General features: G+C 38.8%; 1 protein-coding gene across 1 annotated transcript in view; it reads left to right on the top strand.

The window, feature by feature from the left end:
• The window catches only part of ALDH9A1 (aldehyde dehydrogenase 9 family member A1), a 33540-nt gene extending 15419 nt beyond the window's left edge, over positions 1–18121 (top strand). Inside the window, exons 5-12 of the mRNA XM_060774300.2 lie at positions 4464–4598; positions 5808–6004; positions 6549–6689; positions 8494–8682; positions 9573–9660; positions 11446–11587; positions 14392–14504; positions 17677–18121. Coding sequence (XP_060630283.1) covers positions 4464–4598; positions 5808–6004; positions 6549–6689; positions 8494–8682; positions 9573–9660; positions 11446–11587; positions 14392–14504; positions 17677–17771 — 1100 coding nt within the window. The 3' untranslated portion in view covers positions 17772–18121. The remainder of the gene's footprint in view (positions 1–4463; positions 4599–5807; positions 6005–6548; positions 6690–8493; positions 8683–9572; positions 9661–11445; positions 11588–14391; positions 14505–17676) is intronic.
• Positions 18122–18394: the final 273 nt, after the last annotated feature.

Below are 18394 nucleotides of genomic sequence, written 5' to 3' on the forward strand. Positions count from 1 at the left end.
TGCTGCTGGAGCTTCTTCCTTCAGCCTGACCTTCCAATTATCAGGAACAGTTCTGCTTTCATTGAGATTCAAGTCTCGAATAAAGGCTTGCTCCAACCTAGCATCAGGTCTTAATGAAGAATTTGTAGTTCCTTGAACATCTCTTCTTGGTATTGAAGAGAATCCGCCACCGTTGGAAGAACAAACAAGAACATTGTCTTTCTCTATTGTAGTCTCATCACTGCTGTCTGGATGAACCTTTAAACCTTGGAACTGGAGATTTGTCTTTTTATCAAGACTAACATAGTCAGTGTATATCCCTTTTCTTAACAGTCCATCAGCTTGGTTTTTATCCTCTTCTTTTTCCGATGTATGATGAGATCTTCTCTCTCTGCTTACTTTCTTTTCATCTGTAGGCATTTTGAAGTGTTCATGTTTAGCAAGAAGAAGCTGATCCAATGTTTCATTCTCAGCAAAATGTCCTTCTTCTTTTTGATAAGTTTCATTTAGATTCTTAACTTTAATCACAGTTCCAATCTTCAAAACTTCTTTTGTGCGATCATCTGGAACCTCCATAGTGAATGAATCATGCCTGGAAGTTATCTTCACTTCAACTAGTCTTTTAGGTGTGTTGATCTCTGCTTTACAGAAGGTTTTCTGATGTTTTGTACTCTCAACCATGTCTATTGTAGCTGAAGGTAATACCTCCTCCAAAGTCAACGACTCCTCCAGCTCTCCTTTCTCCCCAGAATCCATCACTTGTTCTGCAGGAACCACTGTCCCTACATTCTCATCACTAGCTCCATCTGGGTGCTCATCATGTTTCTGAGGTACCACACTTTGGGTGTAAGAAACAGCTGGAGACTTGTGGTCCAAAACTTCCCCGCATAGAACTTCATTTCTGATTACAAATTGGTTTGGTTTTTCTGGGGTTAACTCTGTCTTTTCGGTTTGAGTTGTATCAAACAAGGTCTGGAGTGTGTTCTCAGCCTTTTGTTCTTTAGAGATTTCATTTTCTCCTTTCGTCCCTTGAACCAACTCAGTTACAATAAAACTTGCTTCGGGTTTCGGTCCCATAGGTTGACAGATGGGTAAACATGAAGTGTTTTGTACTCCAGTCTGTTCCACAGTCAGGTCTTTTCCCTCTTTAGGTGACTCTGATATTTTTTTAATTCTTCTGACCAGGTCATTTCCAATCAAGCATGAGTAAGGGATCTCTGAACTCATGGCAAAATCCCACATGCCTGTCCAATTGCCATATTTTATAGGTAAAGAGACCACGTTTGAAGTAATCGCTGGTCCTAAACCTTTTAAATTAATCTGAGAAGTAGGATTTTGATACTTCTCAGGTACCATCTTTGAATGAATTACACAGACTTCGGAACCAGTATCTCTCCATCCATGTAACAGGTTTCCATCTATTTCGATGGGTTCCAAATAGTCATTTGGGACTGTGTTTAGCATCACAAACAAACACTGTCTTTCAATCTGTTCCCCTTTTTGAACCACCTCAGTGCAATCTTTCTTAGCACTGGGTTCCATTTCTTCTTCAGGGGTATTTCTTTTCCTAATGAAGAAGGTGGACTTCTCTTTTTTTAGGAGATTACATTGATACTTAAAATGTCCTAATTTTCCGCAATGAAAACAAGCCTTATTTCCCTCAGCACTGTTAGGCTGCATGGCACCTGCCATCCTACAGGTGGTGTCTTCTACTGAAAAGCCTCTCCCTGGCTGACTGTGAGGGGATTTTTTAAATGGCGGTTGGGAATGTCTTGTTTCCTTTTTGACTCCTTCTTCTTCTTTAAATCCTTCCTTTAAAGTAATCAACTGGTCCACCATGATAGCTGCTTGTGCTGAAGTTTCGGGGTTTCTATCCTGTATAATCCATTTATAATCAAGGGGGACCTGTTGATAAAACTGCTCCTTTTGAATTAAATTTTTGAGCTGCTGGAAGTCATTTACCTCAGCGCCTTTGATCCAGCTCTCAAAGTATTGTGCTTGTTTGGAAGCTAATTGAGAATAACTCTCATATTTTTCTTTTTTGATCATCCTGAACTTCATCCTATAAAATTCAGGTGTCAGCTGCAATTTCTGTTGGACTTCTCGTTTAAACTTAGAGTAATCTCTATGTTCTGTCTCTGCCATGTCGCTGTAAATCTCCAGGAGTTTACCACAAATCTGTGGCCTTAAATATGCCATCCATTTTTCCTCAGCTACATTGAAGTCTCTACAACATCGTTCGAAGGAAATTAAGAACTTTTCGATATTATCTTCTTTATTGTATCTTGGGAATTTTCTCAAAATATGATCCATAGGGATCTCCTCTGGTCTCTCCTGTATATTCACTTGTGTCTGAGGGAGAGTTAAATGTTGTTTTTCAATTTCTAATTCCATTCTCCGTAATTCAGCCTGCCTAACTCTCTCCTCAGCTTGTCTGATTTTTTCCCTCTCCTCAAACTCCATTTCTGCCTGTCTCTGTTGGGCTTCCATTTCTAATTTCCTTAACTCTATCTGATATTTATACTGTAACTCAGACATAGGAGTTTGGTCTGAGTCTGAGCTTCCCTCTTCTTGATAAGACTCAACCTCCTTTGTTACTTTGCCTTGCTTTTTAGCCGCCATCTTTGGCTCCAACTTTTACCTCAGGATTTTTTCTTTAGGCGATCTTAGGCACTAAATTAGATGTTGAACGTATCCCACCGCTTGCCGCCAATTGTGAAGGAGTCGTTATTAAACTGCTGCCACCAATTGTAACGATGACCGTTTTAATGCCACCGAATACCACCAATTGTGAAGGTGCGCGTGGTAAAGCACCCACTGCCACCTGATCTATGAGGGAAGCCGGGCAACGATCAATATCAGCCTAGGAACTATTTTATAAAGGGACTGTTTCTGGCTGACTTTATTATTGCAGGCCGTTCAACTTAGAAGAAACTGTATCAGGCAAGGCTTGAGGAAAACAGCAACAAGTTTATTTTAACAGGAGTATAACAATGTATAACTGTTCTTCAAAAGAGGCATAAATCTTGATGGCTACATTGGAAAGGTTTCATGAGTAAACTCAGGCAAACACTTCATAAGGTTTCACAGCTGGCACAACAGGCTTAAACCCAGCCAAACCTTGATTCTTAATTCAGAATCAACAACCCCTGTACCGGGTCCTTCTCTGCAACCACTTTGGTCACCAATTGATTCCCTGAATCTCTAAGAGATTCAGTTTTTCCCTATAGCACACTGGCTACAGACACATTCCCTGAATCTCCCCCAAAAGATTCAGTGTCTTTTTCAGCAGCTCTCCGGCCACTGACTAATTCCCTATTTCTCCCACTAGAGAAATTAGTCTCTTCCTGTAGCTAACCGGCTACAGACTAGATTTTTTAAAACACAGCTGCCTCTCAAGAGGCGGTTGGCTCCGCCCCTGTTGCTATGGCAACTCAGCTAACGCCAAGCCACTCCCACAAAACATAACCTCCCATACTTACCATCCCTAAACCATCGTCCAAACTACACATAACCAAAGGAATAAAATTTACACATCGTCACAACATACATATACACCTACACACATATATGTATACACATACATTCACATATATGCATATACACAAGGAGACACATATACACAATATACATATACACAACAAACACAAATATATATACATGTATACACACACATACACACATATATATATACAAACAAATACACATATATACACACATAAAACACAGGTACACAGACTAGGCCACAGCAACGCGTGGCAGGGTACGGCTTGTCTGTGTGTATATATATATATAGGTTTTGCTGACATTACACCTAGTCATGTCAGACTCGGGGGGGGGGGGGGTAGTGCTCATCTCCATTTCTAAGCCAAAGAGCCAGCGTTGTCCATAGACACCGCCAAGGTCGTCTGGCTAGCATGACTACATGGAGTGCTGTTACCTTCCCGCAGAAGCAGTACCTATTGATCTATTCACATTTGCATGTTTTCAAACTGCTAAATTGGCAGAAGCTGGGCCTAACAGCTGGAGCTCACCTCGCTCCCCAAATTCGAACCACCAACCTTTCGGTTAGCAAGTTCAACAACTCAGTGGTTTAACTCGCTGTGCTACCATATTTGCTGGAGTTACACTTTAAATTGTACATGTTCCAACTTACGTACACATGCAACAAACATACAGAAACTATCTTATTCGTAACCTGTAGATTGTCTAGAAGTTGCTTGGCAGAAAATGGCTGTTGTACGTACTCCCCACTTCTGCTAGCAGAGTTCTCAGTTTCTGTGCTGAGTATAAAGAATACGAGTCTTTTCTTCCAGAAACACCTCAGGAGTACAGTGAGATGAGGAATTAACCTAGCCTTCCCTGGCAGTCTGCTTAGCAGTAAGCAAATATTGGCCTCAGAATCAACTTGCCCTTATGGTGGCATTCTTTATATATCTGATCTATTCAACTCATGCATGCCTTGTCTTCTTTTTACGCTTTAGGTCAGCACGTCCAGCTCTCTCAAGGATCCTTTGGTTATACCAGAAGAGAGCCTCTTGGAGTGTGTGTTGGGATAGGAGCTTGGAACTACCCTTTTCAGATTGCCTGCTGGAAGTCAGCTCCTGCTTTAGCCTGCGGTAAAGGAGATGTTTCTGTTTGAGAAGAGGTTATTCCCCAAAAGTAGTAGCTACAGATTATTGCTATGAAGCCCTTAGTGCCACCATTTTTCACTAAGTATGTGAAAAATGGAGCAAGGAATAAAACCTGAATGTTCTGCTGTGCTTACACTGAGATGTAAAGGGAATTTTTTATTTAAAAAAACATGAGTTCTGGAGGAAAACAGATCAATTAAAGGTTAAATGATTCAGAAAGGAGCAGAAATTGAAAATGTACTAAAGACAGAGCTGAAAAAACACATTATGGAGGGAACAAAACAGCACAATTCAAAGTGCTGGCTTTAGCCTATAAAGCCCTAAACGGTTCTGGCCTAGCTTATCTGTCCGAACGTATCTCTCCTTATGAACCATCTAGGACCTTCAGATCTTCTGGGGAAGAATCTTTTTCACAAATTCGGTTGGCGGAGATGAGAGACAGGGCCTTCTCAGCGGTGTCCCTCCGTTTTGGAACGCCCTCCCTAGGGACATTAGATCGGTCCCCACCCTCTTAACATTTGCAAAAAAGTTAAAACCTGGATTTTTGAGCAAGCTTTCCCAAATGCAGTGTAGCAGACAAACTCTGATCTTCAGAATGACTGGACAATGCGATTGGATAATGATTTTAGTAATGAGACACTGAGATTCTATACTTTTATTGATTTTATTATTTTATTGAATTTTACTTATGTTAAATGTTTTAATTGTTTTTTTATGCTATTGCGAGCATCGAATTGTGCCATTTGTAAACTGCCCTGAGTCGTCCTTGGGCTGAGAATGGCAGTATATAAATATGGTAAATAAACAAACAAACAAATACAGTAGGCTTGCAATGACTTGTATGCATTTTCCCCTCTCTGGCTGGTTGAGAGTGTGGCTTTTGGCCTTTGTTTATTGATAGCTTTTACTGATCTGCCATGATTGAGGGCCCGTCCACACAGCCATCTAACCCAGAATATCAATAGCACAATATCTGCTTTGAACTGAGTTATCTGAGTCCATACTGCCATATATCCCAGTTCAAAGCAGAAAATGTGGGATTTTATTCAGCTGTGTGGAAGGGACATGAGCCAGAAGGGGTTTGTTTTACTCTTGAATCCCTCTGTTATTTCCTTTGCAAATGTAGCTATCTCTAGGCAGACATATCACATCTTCTTTCCATTTTTCCTTATCCTTTTGTGTTGGGTTTTCTAGGTAATGCCATGGTTTTCAAGCCTTCGCCCTTCACCCCAGTGTCTGTTCTTTTGCTGGCGGAAATCTACAATGAAGCTGGTGTTCCCAAGGGGCTTTTCAACGTGGTGCAAGGTGGAGCTGCCACAGGCCAGTTTCTAATTCAACACCCAAAGGTCGCCAAGATCTCTTTTACTGGGAGTGTGCCAACAGGCAGCAAGGTACAAGTAGCAATACCGACACTGCTGAACAGTAAATGTTAACATTTATTTGGATTCCCAAGAGATGAATTGCCATTGAATACCATGTCTTCAATGTGTTGGTTCATCACAGAGCTAGGCTATGCTGGACTAAAGTCATGACTGGTTTTTGTGCCCGTGAAGGGAGATGCCAGTTTGAGAGGATCCAGTGATTAGATTGTGTAAGTGTATGCCTGTGGAAGCTGCTGAGTTTTGGTCCTCCGTTGTTTCAGTGACATCTGTAGTGATAACTACTGAGTGATAACTACTCTTATCACACAACATGTATTCCTTATGAGATGCATGCAAACTAAATAGGAAAACTGTGTTTATGTGAAGCCAATGCATCCTTAGAAATTCCCAGCACATGTCATTTGAATCCTGGCTGATGAATAAAAAGTCTGTTTTGAAAGGAAAGTATTAATGTGGAGTCCTGCTGAAATTGCCTCTTTTTTCTAAATCTGGAGATTCTATGTTAATTAAATTGTCTTGTTGATTTCCCTTGTCTTGTCTTTTTCTTCAATAGATTATGGAGATGGCAGCTAAAGGAGTAAAACCAGTTACTCTGGAGTTAGGGGGCAAGTCCCCCCTCATCATCTTTTCTGACTGTGTCTTTACGAATGCTGTGAAAGGAGCGCTCATGGCCAATTTTCTTTCCCAAGGCGAGGTAGGCAGCTTCTGGGAGAGGAAATGTTTGATAACAGTGCCCTGCTGCCCATATTTTTCAAAACTGGATATATTCTTCTGAACGTTTCCTGGAGTTGGAAGTAGAGTTTCTTTGCAGACACTCATGAAGTTCCTAGAGGATTGCTAGCAGAAAAGTGTGATTTTCCCCCCACCCCAGCCTAGTTTGATGCAGACTTGTTTTAAAGTGCCCTTCAGTAAGTTTTTGGTTGAATCAGTCAGAAAAAAAAGAATATATGACCCTCTAGGACAGCTGTTTCCAAACTGTTTTGGTCATGGGTCCCTTCAGAAGACGTTTTCCCCTGTGGAACCCAAACTCTGTCCCTACTTCATCTACTCCTATTGCCTGAGTGTTTGGTGTAATGTAGTTGGCTCAGGAAAAAAGGGAAACACTTTAAATATTTTGGTAAAATAAAATATTGGATACGACACCAAACATTTATTTTGGTACAGGAAAATATTGGTGATGAATTATTAAATTTTTGAACTTAAAATAGTTTTTGTATTGGGCTTTATGTCCAAAAGCTAAATATGTATCTCTGGGGCTGCATTCAACTTACTCCTAAATTTGGTTTGGCTAAAGAGCCTGATTCACATCAGTAGCTGGACATGAAAGGGAACACTGCTTAGATAGCTTTCCTGCCACTGGCAGCCATATGTCTATCAGTCCCCCCTGATGTTCATTCAGTGGCATGGATCCAAATCTTGTTTTAAAAGAGAGGTACATTGAATTTTAATAAGATCTTCATATGTTGGCACAGGCTTTTAAAACACATTTTTAAAAAGATATTTGCAGAATGCTTTTGGAACTCTAGGGTTTTGGGGAACACAGTTTGGGAAGCACTGCTGTAGATGTTGGACTGACCTCTCATTAGTTCTAGTTGAAGGCTTGAGATGGGGAGAGTTGGAACATGTTAATTTCTGGAAGGCCAGTGGTTTTTTTTTTAAACAAAATTGGTTTAGCTTTCAGCAATTTATTTACGACATTTATATGCCATCCTCCTCATCCCGAAGGGTACTCAGAGTGGCTTACTATATATATATATATAATATAAACATACAATATATTATATTATTAGCATAGTACAATATCAGTATTATATATTAATATATTGTAGTTCTCAACCTTTGGGTCCCCAGAAATCCCAGTCAGTTTACCAGCTGTTAAGATTTCTGGGAGTTGAAGGCCAAAACATCTGGGGACCTACAGGTTGAGAACCACTGCATTATATTGTAATATTATTAGTAATATTACATGTAATATAAAATATATAATTATAATATATTAGTAGTATTATATTGTATTACATTCTAATATTATAAATATTATATGTATATACAATATATTATATTACATTATATTATGTAATAATAGTAATAATAGTAATAATAATAATAATAATAATAATAATAATAATCTTTATTTATACCTCACCCCATCTCCCTGAATGGGCTTGGGCGGCTTACAGTAATATTTCATTATGCATGGGAAGAGGATTTGGGGATTTTCAGTCATTGGCCCTCTGCCCTGTTTCACATGGTAGTCTAATATAGCAATAGCAATATTTCCCCAGAAGCACGCTTTCTTTGCTCTTCAAGAAATCATTTCCCTTTCGTCATTAAACCCTTGGGTGAGGAAGACAGGTCAGTCAGCTGTTATTCTTCTCAACTATGATCCCTTTTCTCAGATGACGCTCCAGGACTGATCTTATCTTGTAAATGTTTGATTACCATCTAAAAAATTTGCACTATGTCGGAATTTTCTCATACCTGATTCTCTGCCTCAGGTTTGCTGTAACGGTACTCGAGTATTTGTACAGCGCGAAATCCTGGATGCTTTCACCAACGAAGTTGTGAAAGAAACCCAGAACATCAAAATTGGTGACCCTCTCCTGGAAGACACAAGGATGGGAGCACTTATCAACCGGCCCCACCTGGAGAAGGTGTTGAGTTTTGTGAAACAAGCAAAGGACCAGGTGAGTTTTGGGGGATAGAGGGGAGAGGTGAGGTAGAGGCGAACCATTCCAGAACAAGTTAGAGAAAGCATAATACAGGCACTGTATTTTGGTACAAAAAAGGGCTTTTGTGGCAAAACTATTTGGAAGGAAAGGGGGAGATCCAGAGCTTAGTTCATTGGTGGAAATTTGGTTACTCATTGCTCCTATATTGGTAGTTTTAGATCTTACTAGAAGGATATCCCACCATAACCTGACTTCGTTACTGGCTTTTTAGGGGTTACAGGCTCCAGATAAGAGAAACGCTCAAGGGTTTGACATTTTATTTGTTCACATTTAAGGAATTTTACTTGGCTGCATTTTTACATGGGCATTCTGCCATGCATTGCAGTTTTTGCTTGCATAATGCTTAGAATTGCTATTTTCAAGAGTGAAAAATGTTGTGTATTGCAAAAGAGCAATGTGAAGGCCAAGCTAAAATCAGTTCCCAATCAGGGGCCTAATTAGGGAGGAAACCAGATCTTTGCACTGGGCTCAAATTGTAACCTGCCCAGGAATAGGAATTCAAAAAACAAAAAACTGGATAAACTGGTTGTAAAAATTCTCGATACATGAAGTCTCATGAGCATTCACAGTGAAGGCAGGAAAGTAGGATTCTTTGATGATATGTTTACAGGAACACACTTATCTGGCTCCAAACATCTGTCATGCCATGAGTTAGCCTATCCATTCATACTGTACTAATGGTCTGGTGCTATCCAGTCATGATATTCTGCTATGGTCATCCCACTTTTGGTCCATTTATTGCCTGGACTGAATCTGTCTAGTGGAAAGCTTTAATTGATTATGTGCCTGTGAACTATGCTGATATGGCTATGTAAGTCTACCTTTTGTTGTGTTACATTTTTCAGGGTGCACAGGTACTGTGTGGTGGGGACCCATATGTACCAGAAGATCCCATGCTTGCTGGTGGCTTTTACATGACTCCTTGCGTGTTAGGTATGGATATTTTATTGACATCTGGCTCTCAAAGCTTTTGTTAGTCCAGATTGAAGGGAGGGTATAATGTATTGCTCCAATTCTAAGGCATACTTTTTTCTTATATAAACATATCTAAAAGGGGGGGTGTCTTAGAATCACAGGTGTATTTTAAGTATTTTTGGTGGTGCCTCTTGCAATTAGTATTATGCCCACATTGGTATGGATTTTGGTAACGAGTCAATGCCATTTTTAGTTAAGAAAACTGACTTTTGTATATTTTTTGCTAGAGACACAAAGAACAAAATGACATGCTCTAAAGAAACATTTTGGCAGATTGCACTGTATGGCCGAATACTCTCATATATAAGAGCTCCTTCTGCATAGAAGGGCAAATGTATTGGAGCTATATCCATTCTCTTGACATTTGTGTTTCCTCTATGGATATTTGGAAGCATAAAGAATATTGGTGATAGTTGAGTGTTTGGAGTGTGACCAGTGAGAGCAAGATTTTTTTCCGATAATATAATTAAATTTGCCATAGGCCCCATTATTTGAAATTTCATTTTGAAAAAAAATGTTAATTTATTTATTAATACCTAGATTATTGGTCATTCTCAGTCATATAAATAAATACAATATGTAAAAAGGTAATGATATAAAACAATATAAAGTTACTGTCTAAAACAATAGGCATATAGGTCTTGCCATGTAAAATTCAATACTGTTAAGATACAATATAATGTCAATGATAACATTCTTTAGCCAGTCAACTGTGATGTCAATAATAAGTTTACTGTCTAAAACAATATAACGTTACTGTCTAAAACAATAGGCGTATGAGTCTTGCCACCTAAAATTCAATTCTTTTAAGATACAATATAATGTCAATGATAACATTCTTTAGCCAGTCAACTGTAATGTCAGTAATAAGTTTACCCTGAATTTTCATCACTGACAAGGCAAAAGAGAAATCTTGCCATATAATTGGTATCACACAGGAGATAGATTTTTTTCTGACACCTTATTATGACATAGGTTAGACCAGGGGTTCTCAAACTAAGACCCGAGGGGTGGATACGGCCCTCCAAGGTCATTTACCCGGCCCTTGCTCAGGGTCAACCTAAGTCTGAAATGACTTGAAAGCACACAACAACAATCTTATCTCGTCAGCCAAAAGCAGGCCTACACTTCCCATTGAAATACTAATAAGTTTATTTTTGTTAAAATTGTTCTTCATTTTAATTATTGTGTTGTTTTTAAGTGTTTTTGCACTACAAATAAGGTATGTGAAGTGTGCATAGGAATTCATTCATGCTTTTTTCAAATTATAATCTGGCTCTCCAATCGTTTGAGGGACTGTGACCTGGCCCTCAGTTTAAAAAGTTTGAGGACCCCTGGGTTAGACAGAATAGAGCCCAAAAATTATAACTGATCTATGATCTAGACATTAATAAACAAAACAAGTTCTTTAAGATCAACTAGGACTTCTTTCCCTGTAAACATGCATCAGTTTTTGTTACTTCACCGGTATGCTTCAACCCAAATCCGCCATCAGGCCTATTATGCAGCTAGTTCTAAAATCTCATCTTTCTTATGTGCAGGATAGCTATAATTGAAGTGGATTATCTGTGTGTTTAGAATAGCTGGATGTTTAACTATCAATTTCTTTGTTATTTATTTATTTAGCAATTTTGTATACCGGTCTTCTCCCCTCTATCGGGGGACTCGGGCCGGTTTCCAACAATAAAATCACAAAACAATCATTTAAAACATCATATAACATATTCATATTGTTGATCCTAGGCAACTGCAAGGACAGCATGACATGTGTAAAAGAAGAGATTTTTGGTCCTGTCATGTCCATCCTGCCCTTCGACACAGAAGAAGAAGTTCTGGAGAGAGCCAACAACACTCGTTTTGGCCTTGCAGCAGGGGTCTTTACCAGGTAAAACTGACAAAAGGGAATAAGGTTTAGTCAGGGTGAGAGACTAATGGATGGTAAATGGTGCATGGTCCATGTGGGATATTTATTTATTTGCAACATTTATATGCCACCCTTCTCTCCCCGAAGGGGACTCAGAGTGGCTTACAAGGTATATATACATACAATACACTATACTATTAGCATAGTACAATATCAGCATTAAAAACTGCTATATTGTACTATACCAATTATATTGTAATATTATTAGTAATATTACATGTAATATAAATATATAATTACAATATAATATTAGTAGTATTATGTTGCATTACATTATAATATCATAAATATGAAATGTATATACAACATATTATATTATATTACATTACATTATATTATATTATTAGAATAGCACAGGAGACAAGGTGGAGTGGCAGTTGGTGCTGGTGGGAAGGGTCTTCTGTGAGCTGTGTTCTCTCTCATAGGTTTCTTGCTCCCCAAGTGCATTGTTTATACACTCCTGGGCTGCTCCACAGAGCAAATTATCTGAAGAATTTGACCATTGCCAAATATGGCTGCCTTTTCTCCAAGGCAAGATGTCATGTGTTTCCTCTGAAATGCTTTGAGGTGGATTTGCAGGTGTTCCATATAATGCCAGACTTTGTCCATGCAATAACCAGGAAGTTGAATATATGAAACACATCTTATTGTCCTGTGGTCTTTAAAAGCAGGCTCGACAACATATTATTAACGCATTACTGAGCAACTTGCCTGGTAGATCAGCTCAATTCTATGTGAAGTTTTTGTAAGGAGATAATCTTACCCCATGTGACTCTGGCCATTGCCAAGTTTTTTCTGAGGTAACCAGGATAAAACAACTTCCTGTATTAGATTCGGGTTGAAACTTGCCTTTGTATTTATTTGCAGGGTTCTTGTTCTTGTTTATATGCACTTTATCTAATATGTTGTCCTGCATTTCAGTCTGTACGCACTTTGTGTGTCTTTGACTGTTGAGCTATTTGGGTCCTTGGACTTTATTTATTTACGCTATTTCTATCCTGCCTTTTTCAGAAGTCGCCTTGAGTCACCCAGAGGTGACTCAAGGCGACTTACAACCAGCAGCCATTCGCTGTCGTAACAATCTACAGCAGTGTTTCTCAACCTTCCTAATATCGTGACCCCTTAATACAGTTCCTCATGTTGTGGTGACCCCCAACCATAAAATTATTTTCGTTGTTACTTCAGAACTGTAATTTTGATACTGTTATGAATCATAATGTAAATATCTGATATGTATGATATATTTTCATTCACTGGACCAAATTTGACACAAATACCCCATACACACAAACTTGAGTAATGGTGGGGTTGGGGGGAGATTGATTTTGTCATTAGGAAATTGTAATTGCTGGGATTTAAAGTTCACCTACAATCAAAGAGCATTCTGAACTCCACCAACTATAGAATTGAAACAAACTTGTTGCATTAGCTGGAAATCCTGCATCCAGCAGCAAGTTGGATTTGATAGCTAATGAACTCCTTTCCAATGCTATGATTGTATGATTGTCAATTTTAAAATATCCATTGTAAAACAGACCTTGAGTTTTGGAGTTGTAGTTCACCTATATCCAGAGAGCACTGTTGACTCAAACAATGATGGATCATGACCAACTTGGCACAAATATTCCATATGCCCAAATGTGAACACTGGTGGAGTTTGGGGGAAAAATAGACCTTGACATTTGGGATGTATAGTTCACCTACAATCAAAGAGCATTCTGAACCCCAACAATGACATAATTGGGCCAAACTTTCCACACTGAAACCCCATGACCACTAGAAAATACTTTGTTTTGTGATGGTCTTTGGCGACCCCTCTGACACCCCCTCGCGACCCCTCCAGGTTGAGAAACACTGATCTACAGTGTATAATTTAAGCATTTAAAAACAGAATTATAAAATCATACAATAAAACCATATAAAACATATAAAACCAATGCCATCACTGTTTAGCCATGAAAGAGCCATGAAAACATGGCTCTTCGAGTTGGCCTTTAACTGAGTGCTATATCTTGGCAATGATGACCGGAATGGACCACGACTATGAGACTGACTATGACCCATGATATGACGAAGCGGATTTTTAGTATAAGTATATGTCAAGTAGTAGTAGCATGTTATGTATTGTTCTGATTACTGTAAATTGTCTTTCCTATGTTGTTGTTCACCGCCACGAGTCACCCCCTGGGCTGAGAGTGGCGGTAAATAAGTGCAAGTAATAAATAAATAAATAAATAAATAAATAAATAAATAATTAGCTTGTTTTCCCAAAAACATTGTCTAAGCCGTTCCATAATTCATTTCCACGGAGATCCATATTGGTCTATTGCACTGCCTTTCAAAAGGCTTGTTCAAAAAGCTAGGTTTTTACATTCGTACGGAAAGTCAGGAGGAAGGGGGGCTGATCTAATATTCCTAGGGAGGGAGTTCCACAGCCGAGGGGCCACCACTGAGACGGCCCTGTCTCTCGTCCCTGCCAGGCATGCCCACAAAGAAAGTGGGACTGAGAGCAAGGCCTTTCCACCCAACCTTAAGCTCCTAGAAGGTTCATAAGGAGAGATATGTTCAAACAGGTAAGCTGGGCCGGAACCGTTTAAAAGCTGTAGTAAAGCTTTTGAAATAATGTCTTTACATGGTGTCAAATGTGCCTACCAGTGTTTTGATTATTTTACCATGGCTCATCAGAAATGGAATTCAGGGAACACCACCTGAATTCTGTGCTGGGCAGAAAGTGCATTGCTCAGCCTTGTTCTTCTACTTCACAGGGACATCCAGAGGGCCCACAGAGTAGTTGCTGGTCTCCAGGCTGGGATGTGTTTCATCAACAATTACAATATTAGCCCTGTGGAACTTCCCTTTGGAGGATACAAGATGTCAGGTGATCCACTCGATTGGTTGTTGCAATATTTCTATGAGAACTGGAAAATAAGTATATATATTAATCAAGCTAGAATTTTGGAGAGCTGCAGAAGTCTATATACATAGTGGAAATTGCTTTGAAACAAGATTCCAGATGCAGTTTGCTTTGATTTTATTATTATTATTATTATTATTATTATTGCAAAATAAGTCTAGTCTGCAAGGGGTAGTACAGACTCACTGAGGCAGAGAGTTGTCTTATGGGATGTATACATATAGATAAGTTGATCAGTGATACTGTTGTGGAAGTGCACTATTTATTTTATTGGGTTGTTGTAGGTTTTTTTCAGGCTATATGGCCATGTTCTAGAGGCATTCTCTCTTGACGTTTCACCTGCATCTATGGCAAGCAACCTCAGAGGTAGTGAGGATACTTGCCAAAGATGCAGGCGAAATATCAGTACTTCTGAGGATGCTTGCCCTAGATGCAGGCAAAACGTCAGGAGAGAATGCCTCTAGAATATGGCCATATAGCCCCCCCCCCCCAAAAAAAATTACAACAACCCAGTGATTCTGGACGTGAAAGCCTTCGACAATTTATTTTATTAATATACAGAAAATATTCACTTCAACATACAGAGGGTTAAATGAGGATGGGGACATGAACACGTATAGGTACTTGAGTATCCATGTGTCATCTCCTATCCTTAAGCACCTGCTGAAGAGGGTGATGCAACCCTTTTCGACTGAATGCAGTGACAAGGTTCTCATGAACAGAAACTAGGCAGGGTTTTTTTTGTGTCAGGAGCAACTTGAGAAACTGCAAGTTGTTGCTGGTGTGAGAGAATTGGCTGTCTGCAAGGATGTTGCACAGATGTTTGGTGTTTTACTATCCTTGTGGGAAGCTTCTCTCATGTCCCCACATGGGAAGCTGGAGCTGACAGAGGGAGCTCATCCGTGCATTCCCAGAATTTAAATCGCTGACCTGTCTGTCAGCAGTTTTGCCAGCACAAGGGTTTAACCCAGGGGTCCACAAACTTTTTAAACAGAGGGCCAGGTCACAGTCCCTCAAACTGTTGGAGGGACGGAGTATAATTTGAAAAAAAATGAATGAATTCCTATGCACGCTGCACATATCTTATTTGTAGTGTAAAAAACACTTTAAAACAACACAATAATTAAAATGAGGAACAATGTTAACAAATATAAACATATTAGTTTTTCAATGGGAAATGTGGGCCTCCTTTTGGCTGATGAGATAGGATTGTTGTTGTTATGTGCTTTCAAGTCGTTTCAGACTTAGGTTGACCCTGAGCGAGGCTGGGTAAATGACCTTGGAGGGTCGCATCCGGTCCCCGGGTCTTAGTTTGAGGACCCCTGGTCTAACCCATTGCACCACCAGGGGCTAATAGGCAGGTTGAATTGCTACTTATGGGAGCTCTTTATATATATTCAGCTAAAAAAAAGCTGATATGCTCAATAGTTAGTATGAAGCTCTAATTTGAATCTCCATGCTTAGGGAAATTTGGGACAACATATGTGTGCACTCTCATTCCCACTCTTATTTTTGCTTTAAACATGTTCAGGAAGGCACTGTGAATGGGACTAATGTTCCCTGTAGAATTAAGTACAGATGAAGATCATTCATCCAGTTGGTGGCAGCAAATAGATGTGCACTTTATTACTTTGAATACCAGTTATGTCAGAGTTAAATCTTTTTCCACTCCCTTCCCAAACTGGATTTTTAAAAAACCAGTCAATTTAAAACAAATAATGCATTAAGGTTGCAGTTCTGCATTAAGAGAAGTAAGCACTTTTGAAGTCAGTAAGCCATAGTTCTGACTAAACGTGCATAGCATTGTGTTATTAATTAATTATTTCCTATATTTATACCCCACCCTTCTCCCCCCAAAGGGGGACTCAGGGCGGCCTAATAAAAGTATCATACGATGCTAGGATCATAAGAACAACCACAGTACAATCAAAATATTAAAAATATTAAAACAAAAATTAAAACAATTAAGACACATCCATTAAAATCCAAAAACCAGTCCGGGTCAATTCATTGCCATACATTGTGTGATCTTCTTCCACTTGCTGCTTACTGATCAAATGCTTAGTCCCATAACCAGGTCTTGATTTTCCTTCTAAAAGACAAGAGGGAGGTGGCCAGTTTGATATCTCTAGGGAGGGTGTTCCATAGGTGAGGGGCCACTGCTGAGAAGGCTCTGTCTCTCGTCCCCATCAACCATGTTTGTGATAGTGGTGGGATCGAGAGCAGGGCCTCTCCTGAAGATCTTAAACTTCGTGATGATTCGTGGCAGGAGATATGTTCGGACAGGTAGTCTGGGCCAGAACCGTTTAGGGCTTTAAAGGTTAAAACCAGCACTTTACCCATGCAGCCGCGATGGGTAAATTACAAAATAAAAATAGATACCAATTAAATTACATTAATTGAGGAATCGGTAGGTTATATATTTTTGAATATTTACAAAAATGGTAATTTAAGATAAGACTGTCCAACTCTGATTAAATGATTATTTACCTTCTTCAGTGTAAATGTGCTTACGTATCCTTCCAATAATAATAGAGTAACATAATAAATGTAATAATAACAACAATAATAAAAAGAGTAAAATAATGAATGTAGCAATAACAACAATTATACAGTAAAATAATAAATGTATAATAATAGAGTAAAATGATAAATGCAATAATAAATAGAATAAAATAATAAATGAAATAATAATAATAATAATAATAATAATAATAATAATAACAGAGTAAAACAATAAATAACCTTGACTCGAGTATAAGCCGAGGGGGACTTTTTCAGCCTAAAAAAACGCTGAAAAACTAAGCTTATACTCGAGTATATGTAGTAAATAATCTACCTGTGCCACACTTGCTACCTTTTAGGTTCATCTGGTCTAGTCTTTAAAGAAGTTAATTTCCTTTCACCAGTGAACTGTTTTTGTCTTTTACTTTGTATCAGTTACATTTTAAGAAGGTTTTCTTTTGCAAACATAAAGGCTAGAACGTTCAAAAAGGAAAAAAAGATATTTAAAAGTGAAACATTTATGTCGCATTCAGTGTTAGTTGTCACGTGGTCCACTCTGTCATGTGAGCCCTGCCCCAAGCTTTCAGAGTCTTGCTGTAAGTGTCCCATACTAAGTATCTTTCTTTTGTAGGATTTGGCCGAGAGAATGGGGAAGCGGCGATTGAATATTATTCCCAACTGAAGACTGTTTGCGTGGAGATGGGCAATGTGGAATCAGTGTTTTAGTGATACTCTGGTTCAGTCAACTGCTTCCAGCTAGCAATCAAGTGAAGTGCCATATACTGTGGAAATGACCTGGAGTGTGTGACAATATTACAGTCTACCTCCATTTTGAATTTTGTAATATCACTCTGCTCTTTTCTCTTGAACTTACTATGCAGAAAGGCAAAATATCCAGGTGCTCGACAGAAAATGTTCCTGCTGGTCCTTTCTCTGTTTCTGCTAAAATGTTAACACCTTGAAGTTGTAGGCAATAAGTGAGTGTATGTCACAAAAATGATTGTATCTATGCTGCTTTTTCTAGATGAGCACTTTTAAAAGCAAATAAAAATCCTGGGATTATAACTTGTATAAAATGTTGCATGATGAATTTTTTAAATAATATTTTTTATTGTTTCAGCTTTACAATATCTTGCTTACACTTAGTTTCCATTGGTGCTCATATTTATACACACTTCCTTTCCATGTATCATTGCTTTTATCTGCACCCTCTCTTTTTATACTCTTCCTTCTCTTAAAAAGGGGGGAAAGGGGAAAAAGAAAAATAGGGGGGGGGGGAGAGAAGATAGGTGATCTTTGGTCTATCCTGATCTACCCACAAAGAAAGCTGATATCATATGCTTCACCCT

Source organism: Anolis sagrei, chromosome 4, assembly GCF_037176765.1.
Source record: "Anolis sagrei isolate rAnoSag1 chromosome 4, rAnoSag1.mat, whole genome shotgun sequence".
NCBI classification, from domain to species: domain Eukaryota; kingdom Metazoa; phylum Chordata; class Lepidosauria; order Squamata; family Dactyloidae; genus Anolis; species Anolis sagrei.